This window comes from Saccopteryx leptura, chromosome 11 (genome assembly GCF_036850995.1).
Source record: "Saccopteryx leptura isolate mSacLep1 chromosome 11, mSacLep1_pri_phased_curated, whole genome shotgun sequence".
Taxonomy (NCBI): Eukaryota; Metazoa; Chordata; class Mammalia; order Chiroptera; family Emballonuridae; genus Saccopteryx; species Saccopteryx leptura.
Genome location: NC_089513.1, coordinates 31,778,646 through 31,796,653, shown reverse-complemented (window position 1 = coordinate 31,796,653; position 18,008 = coordinate 31,778,646). Strand labels below are relative to the sequence as shown.

Sequence of the window (18,008 nt, the reverse complement as noted above, 5' to 3'; positions counted from 1 at the left end):
GTTCTGAGAAGCCAGCAAGTTTTGGAGAGTTCCCGTAGCAGCAACACCCTCACGTCCCTGGCATGTTTGCCTTGATTGGAGTCTCCTTGAATTGAGTGTCTATTTTAGAAAGTTCTCTTGTCACTTGGGTAGCACTGGCCTTGGGTGTGGGCACTTGATTGGCTGTGGCCGGTCTCCAATGCTGGTGATGTTTCCCTGGCAGTGGTTGTGCTGATAGGAATGGAATCTGAGTCTCCCTGGGGAGGTACAGGTCAAATTAAATTGCTTTTGCCTCTGGGTCACCCTGCTGTAAACAGGTGGATTCGGAAGGAGTGGCAGCTATGAAACTGATACCGCATGTCAGTATCAGGAAGGAAAGGATCACTAAAGTGTTTGTACTGACTCTGCACCGACAGCCTCTCACTGATTTTTGGAACGTGGAAACTCCATGAAGGCGGATACCGAAGTTTGTATTAGAGTTCTCTAGAGAAATAGAACCTTTGAGATATCTGTCTGTCTACCTAGCCATCTAGTCTCAGCTACCTAATCTAATCCATCTGGTCTACTGAATCTATCTAAGAGGGATTTATTTCAAGTAATTGGCTCACTCCATTGTGGGGACTGGCAGGTCTGAAATCTGTAGAGTGGGCCATTCAGGTAAAAATTGAGGTCTCAGTCTTGAGTCCATAATCTGCAGGGCAGGCCGAGTTTGTGCTACTGCTACCTTGAGGCAGAATGTACATTGTGCACCTCATATGAAGAGTGGGATGAGTGAATGAATGAAGGGACTAACATCAGGGAGGGGATAGGGCACAGGCTCTGGGTCAGACTGCCTGGGTTGAATCTGAGTTCTTTCCCTTCCTAGCTGTGTGACTTCAACTAAGTCGCTTAACCCTTCTGGGCCTCAATTTCCTCATTTTAAAAATAGCAATAATGTTACCTATTTTGTGAAGATTAAATCTGTATAAAGTGCTTAGAATCCCATCTGGCATGCGATAAGCATTCCATAAATCTTAACAACTATTATGATTATTATTTTCCAAATGCAAACTGACATTGTATCCCACTGTGGGCAGGAGAAAGGATACCCATGATTATTTAAATTTTCTCTGAAGGTTTTAGCCATGAAACAGAAGACAAAGGCATATTTACTACAAAAGTGGGGATAAAATGATTATTTTTAAATAGATGATATGAATATTTCCCTAAAAGAAGCCAAAAATAAATCAGCCAAAAAATTTTTAGAATCATTAATAGCTGTAAGATGGCCATATACAGAGGAAAACCATAAAAATTAACTCTCTCTAATATATCAGCATTAACCAATTAGAAAATACGTGGTGAAGTGAGGGAAGCTATCAAGTTTAAAGGAACTCTATGATGGGTGTCCTCTATGCACTGGTATTTGATACATATATAAAACATTGAACTTCCTATAATTCTTGAATTCTTAGGATAAACCTTATTTGGTCCGATTATACTATTTTATTATTTTTGTAATTTGGTTTACCAATACTTTCTCAGATATTTGCATCTTAATTTTTTTTTTTTTTTTTTGTATTTTTCTGAAGCTGGAAACGGGGAGGCAGTCAGACAGACTCCCGCATGCGCCCGACCAGGATCCACCCGGCACGCCCACCAGGGGGCGATGCTCTGCCCATCCGGGGCGTCGCTCTGTTGCGACCAGAGCCACTCTAGCGCCTGAGGCAGAGGCCAAGGAGCCATCCCCAGCGCCCGGGCCATCTTTGCTCCAATGGAGCCTTGGCTGCGGGAGGGGAAGAGAGAGACAGAGAGGAAGGAGAGGGGGAGGGGTGGAGAAGCAGATGGGTGCTTCTCCTGTGTGCCCTGGCCGGGAATTGAACCCGGGACTCCTGCACGCCAGGCCGACGCTCTACCACTGAGCCAACCGGCCAGGGCCGCATCTTAATTTTTTAATGAATATCCTCTTTGCTAGATTTTAGTACTGAGGTTAAACCACTAAAAACAGAGAGGCTTTGTATCCTCTGCAAACCCTGGAGGAGGCCGTACAGTGAGGTGGTTGTGTGGCAAAAGGCAGGATGCTGCTGGTGACTGTGGAGTCACTCTGCTTTCAGGCCCGGCTCTATTACCACCAGCCCTCTGACTTTATGGAGGCTATGCCATTCCTGCAAGCATTGTTTTTCTCATCTGTAAAATGGCACAGCAATGGTACCTACATCAAAGCTGGGAGATAGTGGCAGTGGGTGAGGGAAGAGAGTGGAAGGTGAAGGACACCCTCGGGGCACCTGCTGCACTCGCCGCCACTTGTCCTGCTTTGCCCGGCTCCCTCGGCGTCCACAGCCCTTGGGTCCATACACAGAACTGCCACACAGATTCCTTTCATCGTAGGGTTTTGTGTACAGGGGCAGGCAGGAAAGGAGATGGCAGCTCAGAATGGTTGGCCTACCAGGTCCCCCTTAGAAAGACTGCCCTAGTTTTCATGGAGTTCCTGGAATTCTTGAGAGACTGGCCCGCACACTCACTGTGGAAATGGAGAATTCTGTGGGGAAACTCAGACACTTCCTGAAAAGGTGACTTTGCAACTGTTTGATGATAAAAGTAGGGCTTCTCCAGAACTTGAGTCGTTCTGAAATATTTTCCCTGGCCATCTATGCTTCCCCACTCTGGGCATCTAAAGCGTGTACTTTGCCCACCTTTTGGTATTTATCATTGACTCATATTCACTGAGCACGTGAATTACAGACAAGGCTCCGGGTCTGAGGAGTCCAGTCCTGTCCCTCGTAGCCAGGGCCTGGCTGCGGTAGGGTTCTGCAGTTTCGCTCCCCACTCTGGGTAAGGCTTCCGACCTGATGGCAGCTGCCCCCACCCCAGAACACCTGTCCTGGTAGTTCCCCCAAAAGCCGTTCAATAATTCAGCTCAGTGCACCTAACTGAAACATCCTTCCTAGTAGGATCACAAAAACGAGAGGAGTGTCAAGTGTCAACATCAGGATTGTCAGGAGAGAAAATTGTGTGTGTGTGGAAGAAAGTTTTGAAGAAGTGCTTATAGGAATCTCAAACTTGTCTCCCAAAGATGGGTCAAGTGCTGTGTGTTTGTTGTATGCTCCTTGAGACTAGTGCCTTGCACACAGCAATGTAAGACAATCAAATGAACAAAGTAAGAGGGTAAGAGCGAGCGGTTTCTGGGGACTGAAGGGGACTGAATGCAGGTTCTCTGCCTACACACAGCTGCAGCGAGGGAGGCTCCTGCAGGCTTTCGTAGGACTATGCAACTGGCTTTCTTTTCTCCTTTAAAAGAAGAATAAAAAGAAAAACCCTTTGGAGTCATACTTTGCCCTCTTGTCTGTTCTCAAGAATAAAAGATATAATTATTTCAATGATGACTATCGGTTCATAATCACAATATTAATAGTGTAATCTGGTGAGAGGTATGGTTTCTTCCCCTCCAACACAACTGTGAAACCAGGAAGCAGGACAGGACTGCCAGGCTCCATTATTGATGAGGCCCTGATGGGCAGAGATGAGAGTGGCCAGAAGCACGATGAGAAGAGGAGTCCAGCCACCAAGAGCGCAGTGCGTTATCTGCTGCCGCGCTGCTTGGCTGGCTCCATTTTACCTTTGTCCACTGGCTTCCTCTTTCCCCAAATCTCAAAGCCTTTGCTACCCCCAGGCAGCCAGGACTTGTGCTTGTTTCCACTTCTTATGATCTCCGTCAGCTGCTCTGTGCTTCAGTCCTCGTGTGCATAAAGTGGGGTGAGCCCTGGTAGCAACAGGATCGGGGAGAGGGCCATCTTTTTCCTGCCTCATAAGAAATGAAGTGAGAGGGAAGCAAAGGGGAAGGATGGTGTGTAAATTGGTGTTCCTGGTAATAAGTAGCCCGTAAGCTCTTTGGTGGACTCCCATCTTCCTGTAAAATATAAAAGCCCTGCAGTCTTGAGCGGATACACAGCAAAGCAGCTCTTTCTGATTTCCGTACTCTGTGTGCCCCTTTCCTATACCCAGAAAAATGTAAAAATAGCCATGGAAATGACCAAGCAGATTGTGTTGTTACATTCCTGGGATTTCACTTTATGGGCACAGATTTTAAAATTTTCCCAACATGGTCAAGCATGAGTACATGCAAACTCTGTGGATAGAATGAGTTGACTGAGTTTGGCAATAAAATGTGTGTGTCAATCTAACAGAGTCGAACTTTATTATTTTGTTTTCTGCAAAGCCCTGTGACATCACATTATTTCAGGACAGAGTCTTGTTCTGCTTAGGTCTCTGCTTACCCGGAACCCCTGTCAGGTGGGTTTGTCAGAAGCTTCAAGTTGTTTGACAGCATCTAGGGTTCTTCTTGTTGATTCCTGATGCCCATGTGTTTTTTAATCTCCTGTTTTCTCTCCATTAGGCGGGGCAAGAAGCACAGCATCATCCTAAGAACACAACTGTCTGTGAGGGTCCATGCCTGTATCGGTGAGTGACATCTGTAGAAGGGGGTGCTTGCCATCCGACCTCAGTGACTAAACACATGATGAGAAATGCCACTCACAGGAATGCGATAGTCACTGTGATGCTACTACCTACTTGGATTAGCCTCTCGTGTTGGCTTGGTTCTTAGTAAAGCAATTTCTAGCAATAGTTTTGAAGCCCTGTTTTGCCTGACTTCCTTTGTTGTTTGGTCAGTGGACAGAGCTGGAGCTAAGACATTATTGATGAGGTTCTCTTTGGTGATGCTAAGAGAGATGAGGTCCTTTCTGGGGCTGTGCCTGTGTCAATTTCCATGTGCTTCTGGGGGGTCTGCGAAGCTCCTTGTGGGGAAGTGAGGTCTGAGGCGCCGGTTTCTGGTCAGGTGATTGAGGGGGAAATCTGATTGACATTGCAGGACGGGGCACATGTGGATACTGAGAAATAGGGTGTTGAACAGATGTATTTGTGGTTCAGAATGGTTTGCCTGCGGTCACTTGGGAACCCCATTGGGGCCATTCCTGTAGCCATTGATTTTTTTCTGGACCCTCTGGTTTCCCAACCAATACACAAAGGTTGAATGGCACAGAAATAAATTACTGATGCAAAGCAGACAAACTCTCTCTAAAGTGTTTCTAAATCTGGCTTGGTTTCCTCCTGGCATTGGGCCAAACTGAGGCAAGTATGTAATATAAAAAGGAAAAAAAGAGGAACTAAATTTTACTTTATGCATAGAAGTTGTTTCATATCTCTGAGTAATTTTGCTTTTACTTAATATACACTGTGGTCTTAATTCAGGCCTCTAATTAGGAGAGCATAAGTCATCCTGTTGAAACCCAGTCTGCACCTGGAGTGTGGTGTGCATGGGCGGAGTGGAGGAATCATTTGTGGTCCTTTCTTCTTCCTGCATCCCTGCTGGAGACCCGGGGATGGGGATGAGGGAACAGCTGGATGTGGAGGGAAAGCTACATAATGGAACTTCATTTGGGGTTAGGTATGGTCAAACTGCAAGTGTCTTGAGTGACAGTCTTTGCTTAACTCCATGGCCCAGAGTAATTGTGTAGCAGACTCATAACCCGGTGGGTCATGGTATCAGGAGGGTTTGTAATCTTGTTGGAAGCAAAGCAGGACCTGTAGGACCTTCGGCTAACATTAACCATACACTTCTCAACTGCCTGTAGCACTGAGTGACCATAAGCCATGTGTGTGCACTTGATTATGTTTAATTGGTTGCTTCTGCATTACTTGCTTTATATATATTTTTTGGTTATTTCATATATATATACATCATGCCTACCTGAAGAAAAGACCTGTGACTCTTTTGGGTCAACTCTCCACCGCCCCCCAATGTTTGATCTAGAGCAAATCCAGGCATATAATGTGCTAAACTGTTCAGTATTGGTTGAAATATAGCTAGGATTTGGGACATGAGTATCAACTGGCATTTCCCAGCAATAGAAAGCCAGTGGAAAGCAGATTTACAACAAAATGCGCTAGTTCAAAATCCTAATGAACTAGCTCCTTTTAAGGACATTCACTCTTTTGCGATATGTGCTTAAATATTTTAGTAGTTTTTCTAATTAGCTACTATGTTATTGACTCACTGCATTAATTCGTGTATTCTCTAGTCCCTTGTAGTCCCTGTAAGACCCATATCTTACTCTCGTGGTATGTGAGTACCTCTAGCTAGTCCAGCTCACTCTCTCCCAGGACACACCCCCCTTTCAGCTTGAGGGGGTGAATTGGGTGCTTACAGGGTCAGTGTGTATGTTCCCAAATCTCTTTAAGCCAATTGCACTTGTTAGTAGAATTTTGTTATTTAATGAAATTGTAACATGAATATTTTATAAACTGTTTAAATAGGAGTATGAAACGTCACTGCTTAGAAAATCCATTGATTATTTTGGGAAAGATTGAAAATTAGTACAAAAGCCTGTCAACATACCTGGGTTGTGACAACTACAATAGGTGGGAGGTATTGTAAAAATACAGGGCTCTTGTCTTCACGGGTATCTTTATTCTCGCTTGACTTCAAAGAACCTGAGATCAGAAATCACAGGCCATGTTATTGGGATGGTTCATGGAGGAAGGTCCACACAGGATTCCAGGTAATAGATTCTTAGAAGGGCCATGGCCCAGAACAGGGTGTGTCTCCTTCTGTGCTATAAACGGGGTGACCATCTGTGCCCCATTACAGGCCAATCAGGATGGCCGGTCACTAGAACTGCAGGATACAGTTTTAGGGTATGTATATATCATTTTTAAAGGATTTTCTGCTTTAATCAGTTTTCACCACTATTTTGGTCTGAGTATGTCAGATGAGGATTTGATTGTGTCAATTAACATCAGCATCCAAGAAGGCAAAATATTAAAAAAAAAATCCCCCTTCCTGTTATTTGCAAGATCTGGGGAAGATTTATTATAATAGCACTAAATATTATCCTTTGGTTATATACAGAAAATGGAATGTATGCATCATGTGTATAAAGCACCAGCCTCCACTGTGATATATGCTTTCCCTTTCCAAATGGCAATATTAGGTGAGAGTTCTTTGGGATGAAAACAAACAAACAAGCCTGGCACAATCTTTAGTCAGAAGGACACAGGAAAACATGACAAGGGTGGTGGACAACCATTCACATCAGCAGTTTGAGTTGTTTCTTTACAAGGTTACTTTTCCTCTTCACAATACAATAAACCGTTGAGTTATTATAGGTGTTGAACAATGGCTGATGTCTGAGGCTTCCCCAGGGATCTTCCTTTCCGCCTCACTGTTGGGTGAAGAGCATCCAGGATCAGCTTTGGCTCATGGCTTTAAAATGCTTTCAGATAAATTTTTCTAAAATAATGTTTTCCTCACCCTACTTTCTCTTCTCCTTCATTCCTGTTTTTATTAAGTGCAAGAATGTTTAGCATCCAGGACTGCGTGTTGATGAATTGGAGGTGACATGCCTTTGGAGTTCCCCAGTGTTAACTTTGGAACTCTGTATCAGTTGGGACAGGAGTGGAGTTAAGCCTTCATGGTTCACAACTGAGCAAAGCTCGTGAAAAATGAAGGCCACAGGGGCCCTGCTTTGATGGTCACAGCCAGCGGCCGAGACAGGTCTTTTCTGATAGCACGGGAGTTCTGATGCATTTGGCAGGAAGACGGAATGAGATTTTGGTATGAAGAGAGGCCCTGCTCCCCAGCCTTTTGCACCTCCGTCCTCCCCACTATAGTTTTTATTTCTTGGCACATTTTTAGTAGAACCACTTGATGTAACAGATTGTAGCAAACAATGCATAACTTGTCTTCTTAATCTAGCTTCTGTTCCTCCAAAAAATGATGGTATTATCATGGGCATGAAGTTATAGATATGAAAAAAATTTTGTGATAGGCAATGAGGAGTCTGTATTTTATGAGGTTAGCTAGAGAAAATAAATTTTTTGGTCCCTGCAAGCGATCCTCTTTCCAGACACCAGAAGAATGTTTGGAGGCCCAACTGGCTCTGATGACTAAGTCTCCCCATGAAGAGAAAAGGAGCAGAAGCATTGTGGGTGAGGAATGGAATCGAGAATTAAAAAAAAAAGGTTTGAAGTCATCAGGATCCTAAAGTTAATGTCTGCGTGCTTTCTACTGGCTAACTTTGAAGGCATTTTGTTTGGCTTAGAAATCCTGTGCTTCAGTTTCCTGAAGCAGACCCTGTTTTCCCAAACAAGCCCTGTTGATTGATTGTCTGGGATGAAGAAGGCTGACACTGTTGAGTATCCAGCATTAGTTAAACAAAAGGATAAAAAAAGTTGGCTGAAGACCCCAAAGTGTCATTTATGCTAGTAGTCGCGAAGAAGAACCTGGCACAAAGGGTCTTCAGAGGCATGTTCCCCCAAACTCTGAGATGGTGAGGTCCCCCCATGAAGACAGTGATGACATAGGCAGAAGCTGGCAAGTGGCTGCATGAGATTAGTGTCATTGCTCATTAAGGGGAAAGTCACAGAGATAAAGACAACTTTAAAGTGCAAGAAAACAATGTAGGAGGGGGCTGTTCATGCACAGATGCAGAAAAGTAGCCTATTTCCAGCAGATATACCTGTAGAATGAGGTATGAATAGAATGTGGCATCAATCTATCATTTGCAAAGCATTCTCTTCTCAAGAGTGAGATCATGCAGCTGTGTGCTTTGCCCTGTACCGTTATAACAAGGAGGTGAGTGACAGTGGGGCAGTTCTTCAAGAAGACCGTTCTAGTGCAGTGGTCAGCAAACCGTGGGTCACGAGCCACATGTGGCTCTTCATCTGACCTGCTAGCTGATTTGGAGGAGGTGACTCCGAGGCATAGTGTGGGGTAGCATCCTGAGGCCATGTACAGTCTTAAGGGAAAAGTCCTGTATCCATGCGGGCTTTCGAGGGTGGTGATGGAGATAGTGTGTGTCCATTCGCATGGATGACAGCTCCGGGTGCGGCACGGATTCCGCCCAGTGTCTGAACCACCTGTAGCTACAGTGTGGAGGGTGCTGGTCTTCAGTGTGCTGAGTGTGGGGAGTGGAGCTGTAATCCATGACCCTCTGTCCCCAATACCTGTCTCAGTTTGGCTTTTTCATTTTTTTTTCCTTAGAATTTACTTATTGATTTTAGAAAGAGAAGAAGGGAGAGCAAGAGAGAGAGAGAGACAAAAACAGCAATCTATTTCTGTATGTGTCCTGATAGGGGATTGAACCGGCAACCTTTGCATATTGGGATGATGCTCCAATGACCGAGCTATCCCAGCAGAGCTTGCCTTTCATTTTTAAGCCTGTGAAGGTGAGCATGGCTCCTCCATCCTCTCTCAGCTCACCGAGCTTTCTGACGGGGCAGAGCACTGCTTCCCCCACCTTTGCGTGCCTCTTCCTGTCTGCGCCTGTGAGCTGGCTTTATGTGGCTGAGCCCTCCTGGCTTTGCAGGGAGGCTCCCTCCGGCTTCCTCGGCTGATATTCCGCCTGCCCCTCTGGTGGCCTGCTGAGTGCCACTGGACTTTGGCACTAACTGGATTCCAATGTGGTCCTTGTTTTGCCTCTTGACTATTTGGAATTTCCATTAAAACTAGAGGTTTCGTATTAGAAACAGCAAAATGCCTTTTTTGACACCGTTTGGGCATAATAGCACCTGAGTGCTGGTTCCAGATGAGAAGTCCTTTAGCACCGTGGGAGCTGAGACACCAGAGGCCTGTGTAGTGACATGTGTTAGCTTGGGTGTCCAGAGCCTCTGGGCATTCGGGGTCTCCTGTGTGGCTGCAGGAAGAGAGTAAAACAGGCTGTCCTCTGGCCAGGAGACCCCCGCAGAGCCGTTCTTTCTCCCCTTGGCCCCCTGCCCTGCTTTCCCTGACCCCAGGCCCTGACCTGGGCTTCTTGCTGACTCTCACCGGAGGCTGCTTTTGCTCCTGTCCTGCCTCTGCAGGTGGTGTCCCTCCTGTCCTGTCCCTGGATGTCACAGTGGCCAAGCTGACGTTGTCCTGGCCATATTCTCCCCTAGTGGTATTATGTGCATTTGGTTACATTTTCTATTTTCTGTCCTTGATGTTGAGATCTACTGGCCCTCCAGAAACCTGGAAGCCCAGCTCCCACCCCTCCTGCACAGTCCCCAGAGTGCCCGCTGCAGCCTCGGCACACGATGGGGTTGGGTTTGCAATCTCTAGTCTCCCTCTGCCCCAGGAGACTTGTGGTGCCTGCATTTTAAAATACCTCCTCGCTTTCACACTCCATCAAGTCCGTGACCCACTTTTGCCCAGGGTACCGGTCTCTAGGTAAAAACAAGCTCTGCGGGTTAATCAGATAAATGCCTCCCATCATCTGTTTCCTATTAACCTGCCTCAGCTCCCAGGAGGCAGAACCCACAGAATGTCCACCTTGAGTCTTGGCTGGCATAAGTCAGCTATTCCATAGGTGGCTACTTCTAAACGCCTTACAATCAAATATTGATTGACAAATATGCCACCTCCCCCCCCCCCCCCACGAAGGCAGAAAGGATATGGGAAGGATGTAAAACAACCAACAGGTTTGTTGAACTGAGTGAGCATTTAGTATTTAAATGTGGGTGGGTATTCAGTTCCATCACATATCTGTCCACAGGTGCTATGATCTTAGAATAGATAGGTCAGGAATGATTTCTCACCCAAAATGAAAAGGGAAATGAGAATTTAAGGCATGCAGGCAAACATAAATATGGTGTGTGGTTAAAGAAATAAAGACACACACCTATGAGAGAGTTAACATGAGAACCTTCCAGGTATAGCTGGAGACTCAGGTCAGCTCTGGGAATTAAGAGGTATCAAGGAAGGAAATATGGGCCCTGGCTGGTTGGCTCAGTGGTAGAGCAGGTTGGCCTAGTGTGCGGAAGTCCTGGGTTCGATTCCCGGCCAGGGCACACAGGAGAGGCGCCCATCTGCTTCTCCACCCCTTCCCCTCTCCTTCCTCTCTCTCTCTCTCTTCCCCTCCCGCAGCTGAGGCTCCATTGGAGCAAAGATGGCCCGGGCGCTGAGGATGGCTCCTTGGCCTCTGCCCCAGGTGCTAGAGTGGCTCTGATTGTGGCAGAGTGATGCCCCAGATGGGCAGAGCATCACCCCCTAGTGGGCATGCCGGGTGGATCCTGGTCGGGCACGTGCGGGAGTCTGTCTGACTGCCTTCCCGTTTCCAGCTTCAGAAACACACACACACACACACACACACACACACAAGAAAGGAAATACGAATGGGAACAAATGTGAACTGAGCCACAGGAAAGAAAAGCGGGTGCGTCAGGGCCTCTTACAGCAGCTTCACTTTATATTTGTATTCTTATCCCCGCCTTTTACTTGATTTAAATCGCTTATTCTCTGCCTCTCTAGAACCTTATCTTTCATCTCTAACGCTCTCTAGATGTTGTATAATAGAATCTGAGCATATGTTACGACCATCATCAATGTGTACAACCTTAAGAAGGGACGTGGAATTCTGGCCAAAAAAAAGAGAGAAGAAGACAGTAGAAAATAGTCATGTTGGTGGGGACACCTGCAGTTGTTACAAGACTAGTTTAAACCACGTGCTGCCAGTTAGACTCTAAAGTTGCTGTCCAGCAGAGCCTTGAGTTATGTCCAGAAAGCAACCCTGAGTGGAGAAACCATTGTGTTTTTGGTCGATTTCTACCAGCGTCTCTACAATGCTCTGGCCTGTCCCCTGCGCGTCTGACCTGCTTGTGGGTATAACGCAAACCCTAGTGACGGGCTCTCTGTCCCACGGCTGTCTCCCTGAAGAGGCAACTTCATTTTTGTCACTGAACAAAGTTTATGTTGGGAAGCAAAACGTCTTGTTAATAGAAATTTTGATCGCAGCGGGCCTGGGAGCTGAAGGAGGGGTGGATGGCTCACAGATGTCTTGCCCACTGGGGGTTCTCTCAGGACTAGGTGTGCACCCACATGTTTTTCAGGTCTTACTGAGAGACACAGAACAGATTCCTGACAGGGGGACTTTCTGGGCGTTTTACTGATTTCTATTGTGTTAGAAATACCTAATGGCAAATATTTAACATGGGAAAAACCCCTTGGAAGACATTAGTTCAGCAAAACAGGCGACCAATTCAGGATTTAATTCGGTGAAGAAAAGGTCTTGGGGCATTTGTTACAAGTGCTGTCGTCTCCAGTTTATATCCTAGAGTCACAGCAACAGAATAGCAAAGGAGCAAATTTAAATAGGTGAGCATAAATGAAACCTTGTTATCATAATTGGAGAAAGAGAAAATTTATGTTTTTAATTGTACCCAGAGGGGATGTCTTTTACCTGCATCCTAGTAACTGGATTGTGATCGTGTGGGCAGGAGAAGGATCCGTTTTAGGTTCTTGGGGAAATGTTTGTGGGACAAGTTATAATGTTAGGTATGCCATCAACACTTCAGTCATTTAACTTTTTAAAAAGACCCCGCTTTAGATTCAATGATCAATTTAATAACACTCTTAAAATTAGATAATGTATCTACAAGTATTTGTAAAATGCTATAAAAGATGATTAGTTTGAGAGAAACTCTACTAAAAGAAATAACTGAAAAAGAAATCTCAATTGTTTACCTTGGCCGTTTAAAAAAAGTAACACGGACCACATGTATGGACTGACTGACCTCCTCAGATTTGTCCAGTCCCATCTACAGTGTCACGGACCCTGCCACCCTTTCTGAGCCACCGGAGGGGCTGGGGAAGGCGAGGCCCCCAGGCGGTGGGCGTTTTCCTATAGGCCATGTGCCTGGTAGGTGGTGGGACTAAGCTTAAGCTTTCCAGCCTTGACTAGTGTTCTTTGCCCTGGTCTGTTACTTCTCCTTTGGGGCCATCTCTATAGTCTTCAGCCCTTTTCTGGATTAGTGATTGCACAGACCGGCGCAGCCCTTCTGGTTTGAAGAGTCTGAGAGATGCTTGCCAAAACATCTAAATAAATGTCTTTCAAAACATTTTCCCCAAGTGAAGTTTCACCAGGCTTCCAAGGATGGTTTTCCAGCTGAGTTCTGCTGTGGTTCACAGACGGCCTCAGGGGAAAGGAAGTCAGCTGGAAAAGCTGGCTTTTACCCCCCCCCCCCCCCGCCCCCTTCAAGAGATGCTGATGTTTGGTAATGCCCTGAAAGGTCCTCCCTCCCAGCCAGGCTGCGACACCTGGAGCTGGAGCTTCCACGTTCCTTCCAGGCTCCGGCCTGACCCTCTGGACGCACAGCCTGGCGTTTCAGGCTTCAGGTTGGGGAGTCCCTGGAAAGGACGATGCTCAGCTGATGAGACTACGCGCTAGAAGTGGCTTCTAGCTTTAGAAGCTGCTCGGAAGGAAAGAAGGGTTCGGGGCTGGTGGCCTTGAGTCCTTCTGCTCTTTTCTGGCAAAGTCTGTGAGGCAGGGGTTCGGCATCAGGTAGCAGCTAGCTCTTGATCATTTAAAGATAGACTGTTTTGTGTCCTGCACAGCACAGTGTCCGACTCACAGAAAGAGACCCCAAGTTATTTGTTGATTAAAGAAAGCTGCTGAAAGGGTCATGGTATTGATGACAGTTTAATTTGTTTACTTCAGAAATGTTTTCCTTGCCAGACCAGGTGGTGGCGCAGTGGGTAGAGCATCGACCTGGAGACTGAGGACCCAGGTTCAAAATGCCTGGGTCGCTGGCTTGAGCGAGGGTTCACCAGCTTGAGTGCAGGGTCGCCGGCTTGAGTGTGGGATCATAGATATGACCCATAGTCACTGGCTTAAAGCCCAACGTCACTGGCTCAGGTGGGGACACTCCCTCCCCCCTTCCGTCAAGGCCCATATGAGAAAGCAATCAATGAACAACTAAGGTGTCGCAACAAGTTGATGCTTCTCATCTCTCTCCCTTCCTGTCTAACTGTCCCTGTCTGTCCCTCTTTCTCTCTCTCACTAAAAGAAAAAAGTATTTCTTTGGTATTTTCTCAGGAAGAAGAACAAAAGGCAGTAAATGGGAAGTCACAAAGCTATGGAAGTGGGTAGTATGTCATTTTTGAGGGTGTTTCCAGGAGGGAGGGCTCTCGGTTGTTCAGGGTACTTTGTGACTGGGATTGCACAGCTGTGAGTGTTCATGGCTTCTGTGGCCTGTGCCGTGCACGGCAATGTGAGTGGGGACTTGGGGACCCCTTGCTGCCCCAACCTGGGGTGTCCAGGCCTCCGTGGAGCTGTGAGCATAAAATTTGGTCCTGAGGTCGGAGGCTAAGAAGGTGGTGGCTTGGGCTAACAACCCTATAAATGACTGCTCTGTAGAATAGTGCTTCTGGGGAACTGGGTGGGATGCTCTTAACCCCATCACCATTCCCGGGTTGCACTCTCAGGGAAGGGTCTACTGACGTGGAGAATAAGCAAGCCCTGAGCACGTGTAATCAGACACTAAAGGAGACAGTTGAATGCAGGAAGAGTCAGGTAAAGACTACAACATAGCACCAAGTGCTAGCTACACTGAATAATAATTTTAAAGTTTACAAATTACACTCTTAGTACTGTAAAAGCAGCCAACATATTCTGTATGAGTTGATATTTACAAAATGCTCAAATAGATAAGCTGTTTAAATCACACCTGAAGATACAATCTGTGTGTTTGTTTTTCCAACAACAGCCACACTAGCGGATGGGAAACTCTCACTACACGTAGAACAGTAATTTTGGCAGCTGACTCAGTATCTGGAGAATTAAAAAAGAAGTTTTGTTTGGCTCAGGACACCTTAAAAAGCTCCCCCATGATATCATACGTTGGCCTCTCCTCCACCTCATCTCCCTGCAGTGAGCTGGCAGCTCAGGGTGCCCTGGGCACGGGGCCTGAGTCAAGGGCTTGATGAGGGCGATGTGGTGGCCAAGGGTGGGCTGCTCAGGCACTTGTCCCCTCACCAGGCATTGGCTCCATGGCCTCCGAGGCCGCGGGGAAGCAAAGCAAAGTGCCACGGAGCACTTTGCACTTCATCAGAAAGCCATAAAAAACAATTACCAGCCCATCAGGGACTTTGGAAAGGAGAGCTCCACAAAGCTGCCCTGGCTAGGCGTTGCCAAGGCCACTGTGCGTCACTGATGTGATTTGTGCTGTAGGTTTTCTCTGATGGGATCGAGTGGAATCTAGAAGAGAGATGTGTCCGTTGAGATGGCCTCCCAGAGGGCTTGGGTCTGCTCAGGCCAGGTTTCTGAGGCCGGGCTGCTGGTCAGCTCCAGTGCAGTATAAGAATGGGGACCCTCAGGCCCTGGCCGGTTGGCTCAGTGGTAGAGCGTCGGCCTGGCGTGCGGAAGTCCCGGGTTTGATTCCCGGCCAGGCACACAGGAGAAGCTCCCATCTGCTTCTCCACCCCTCCCCCTCTCCTTCCTCTCTGTCTCTCTCTTCCCCTCCCGCATCCGAGGCTCCATTGGAGCAAAGATGGCCCGGGCGCTGGGGATGGCTCCTTGGCCTCCGCCCCAGGCGCTAGAGTGGCTCTGGTCGCGGCAGAGCGATGCCCCGGAGGGGCAGAGCATCCCCCCCTGGTGGGCAGAGCGTCGCCCCCTGGTGGGCGTGCCGGGTGGATCCCGGTCGGGCGCATGCGGGAGTCTGTCTGACTGCCTCCCCCTTTCCAGCTTCAGAAAAATCCCCCATCCCCTATCCCCTATCCCCCATCCCCTATCCCCTATCCCCTATCCCCCATCCCCTATCCCCATCCCCTATCCCCCATCCCCTATCCCCCATCTCCTATCCCCAACCCCTATCCCCCATCCCCTATCCCCTATCCTCCATCCCCTATCCCCCATCCCCTATCCCCATCCTCTCCTATCCCCTATCCCCATCCCCTATCCCCTATCCCCTATCCCCCATCCCCTATCCCCATCCCCTATCCCCCATCTCCTATCCCCTATCCCCCATCCCCTATCCCCTATCCCCTATCCCCCATCCTCTATCCCCTATCCCCCATCCCCTATCCCCTATCCTCCATCCCCCATCCCCTATCCCCAACCCCTATCCCCCATCCCCTATCCCCTATCCTCCATCCCCTATCCCCCATCCCCTATCCCCATCCTCTCCTATCCCCTATCCCCATCCCCTATCCCCTATCCCCCATCCCCTATCCCCATCCCCTATCCCCCATCCCCTATCCCCTATCCCCTATCCCCTATCCCCCATCCCCTATCCCCTATCCCCTATCCCCTATCCCCCATCCTCTATCCCCTATCCCCTATCCCCCATCCCCTATCCCCTATCCCCCATCCCCTATCCCCTATCCCCTATCCCCTATCCCCCATCCCCTATCCCCTATACCCCATCCCCTATCCCCTATCCCCCATCCCCTATCCCCCATCTCCTATCTCCTATCCCCTATCCCCCATCCCCTATCCCCTATCCTCCATCCCCCATCCCCTATCCCCATCCCCTATCCCCCATCCCCTATCCCCCATCTCCTATCCCCAACCCCTATCCCCCATCCCCTATCCCCTATCCTCCATCCCCTATCCCCCATCCCCTATCCCCATCCTCTCCGATCCCCTATCCCCATCCCCTATCTCCTATCCCCTATCCCCCATCCCCCATCCCCATCCCCTATCCCCCATCTCCTATCCCCTATCCCCCATCCCCTATCCCCTATCCCCTATCCCCTATCCCCCATCCCCTATCCCCTATCCCCCATCCCCTATCCCCTAGCCCCTATCCCCTATCCCCCATCCTCTATCCCCTATCCCCTATCCCCCATCCCCTATCCCCTATCCCCCATCCCCTATCCCCTATCCCCTATCCCCTATCCGTTATCCCCATCCCCATCCCCTATCCCCTATCCCCCATCCCCTATCCCTTATCCCCATCCCCTGTCCCCACACCCCACCCCATCCCTCATCTCCATTCCCCATCCCCATCCCATCAGAGAGGCTGCTGCCCACCCACCTCTCAGTCTCCAGTGCTTTCAGAACAGTACTCTGAGCAGTCCTCTCTTGTGTCTCCAGTTGTGTGAGAGCCCTACCTCTTGTTTCCCAGTGACAGTGACCCTCAAGGCAGGTGGAAGGGTAGGCACACCTGGAAGGAGGAGGAGTCTGAGGCTTCCAGGAGCCAATCATAGAGCTGCCCTGAGCCTCAGTTTCCACACCTGAACTTTGGGGAGAGTTTATTTAACAATGAGAGGCTTCTCTATATACATTTATTTTTCCCCTTCTTCACTAGTATGGTTACATCGGATTTTCTCTTGAATCTTTTGTCTTTTTTGGTTTTTTTTTTCTCCAAGGGTATTTGCTCACAAAATTCTAATTATGTATACTCTTTATTTCTCTCCTGATTCTATAGTGTCCTGTGTTTTTCTGACTTTTTCCTGATTCTTAAATTGGACTAGATGTAAGGCCCAAGGTAAGTAGAGAGAACAAAGCAAAGCCCGCAGTCCCCAACTGACTCCTTAGGTCTGTTGTTTCTCAGACAGAAACAGAAAGTGGACAAAACGCGTTCTGGGGACTGGAGCTCAGCGGTGTACGGAAGCCTGAACGTCACAGCTGGGCAGCAGCCCTGCCTGCCTGCTGTGCCTACAAGGGTGTTTCTCCCGTTCTTCCTTATCCCCTAGGAGGGCATCACTTCCAAACCCAAGAAGTGAAGAATTCACCTTCTTATTTCAAAATGAATTTATGTAATTGCTCGTTATTGTCCTTTTTCAGAGCATTGATTTTTACTTCTCAGTTAGAGTTGACAGACAATATTATATTAGTTTCAGGTGTGTAACATAGTGATTAGACATTTACCATGTTTTTTGTTCCATAAGACACACTTTTTTACCCCCAGAAGTGAAGGGGGAAATACTCATGCATCTATGGAGCAAATGCTCATGTTTTTTAGCTGCTGCGGGGCGCTGCAGCAGTAAACATATGGAGAATGAGCGTCAGCTCATTAGCCATGCCCAGATGGCACTGAAGATGGTATCATATAGGAAAATAGCGAAGAAAGTGATACCAGTGATTGTGAGCCACTGAGCTTCTTAAATTCTGACACTAGCAATGGTGAGTTCCTGAGGTTCCCAGACAACTAGAAGAGTATTTGGACATTGAAGTCTCTTCTCATTTGTTAGTAACAGGGCGAGTGGTTGTTAATACCGCTGTTGATTTTACATTGTTGAAATATTATGTGGTATATTTTATTAAATATTTTAACGTACCATGTGGTTCCGAATA

General features: G+C 47.7%; 1 protein-coding gene across 11 annotated transcripts in view; it reads left to right on the top strand.

The window, feature by feature from the left end:
• Nucleotides 1-18,008, top strand: part of FHOD3 (formin homology 2 domain containing 3) — a 488,187-nt gene that overhangs the window by 82,101 nt on the left and 388,078 nt on the right. For all 11 annotated transcript variants that reach the window (XM_066352679.1, XM_066352680.1, XM_066352678.1 and 8 more), the window contains exon 3: nt 4,352-4,416. In XM_066352679.1, the coding sequence (XP_066208776.1) occupies nt 4,352-4,416 (65 nt within the window). The remainder of the gene's footprint in view (nt 1-4,351; nt 4,417-18,008) is intronic.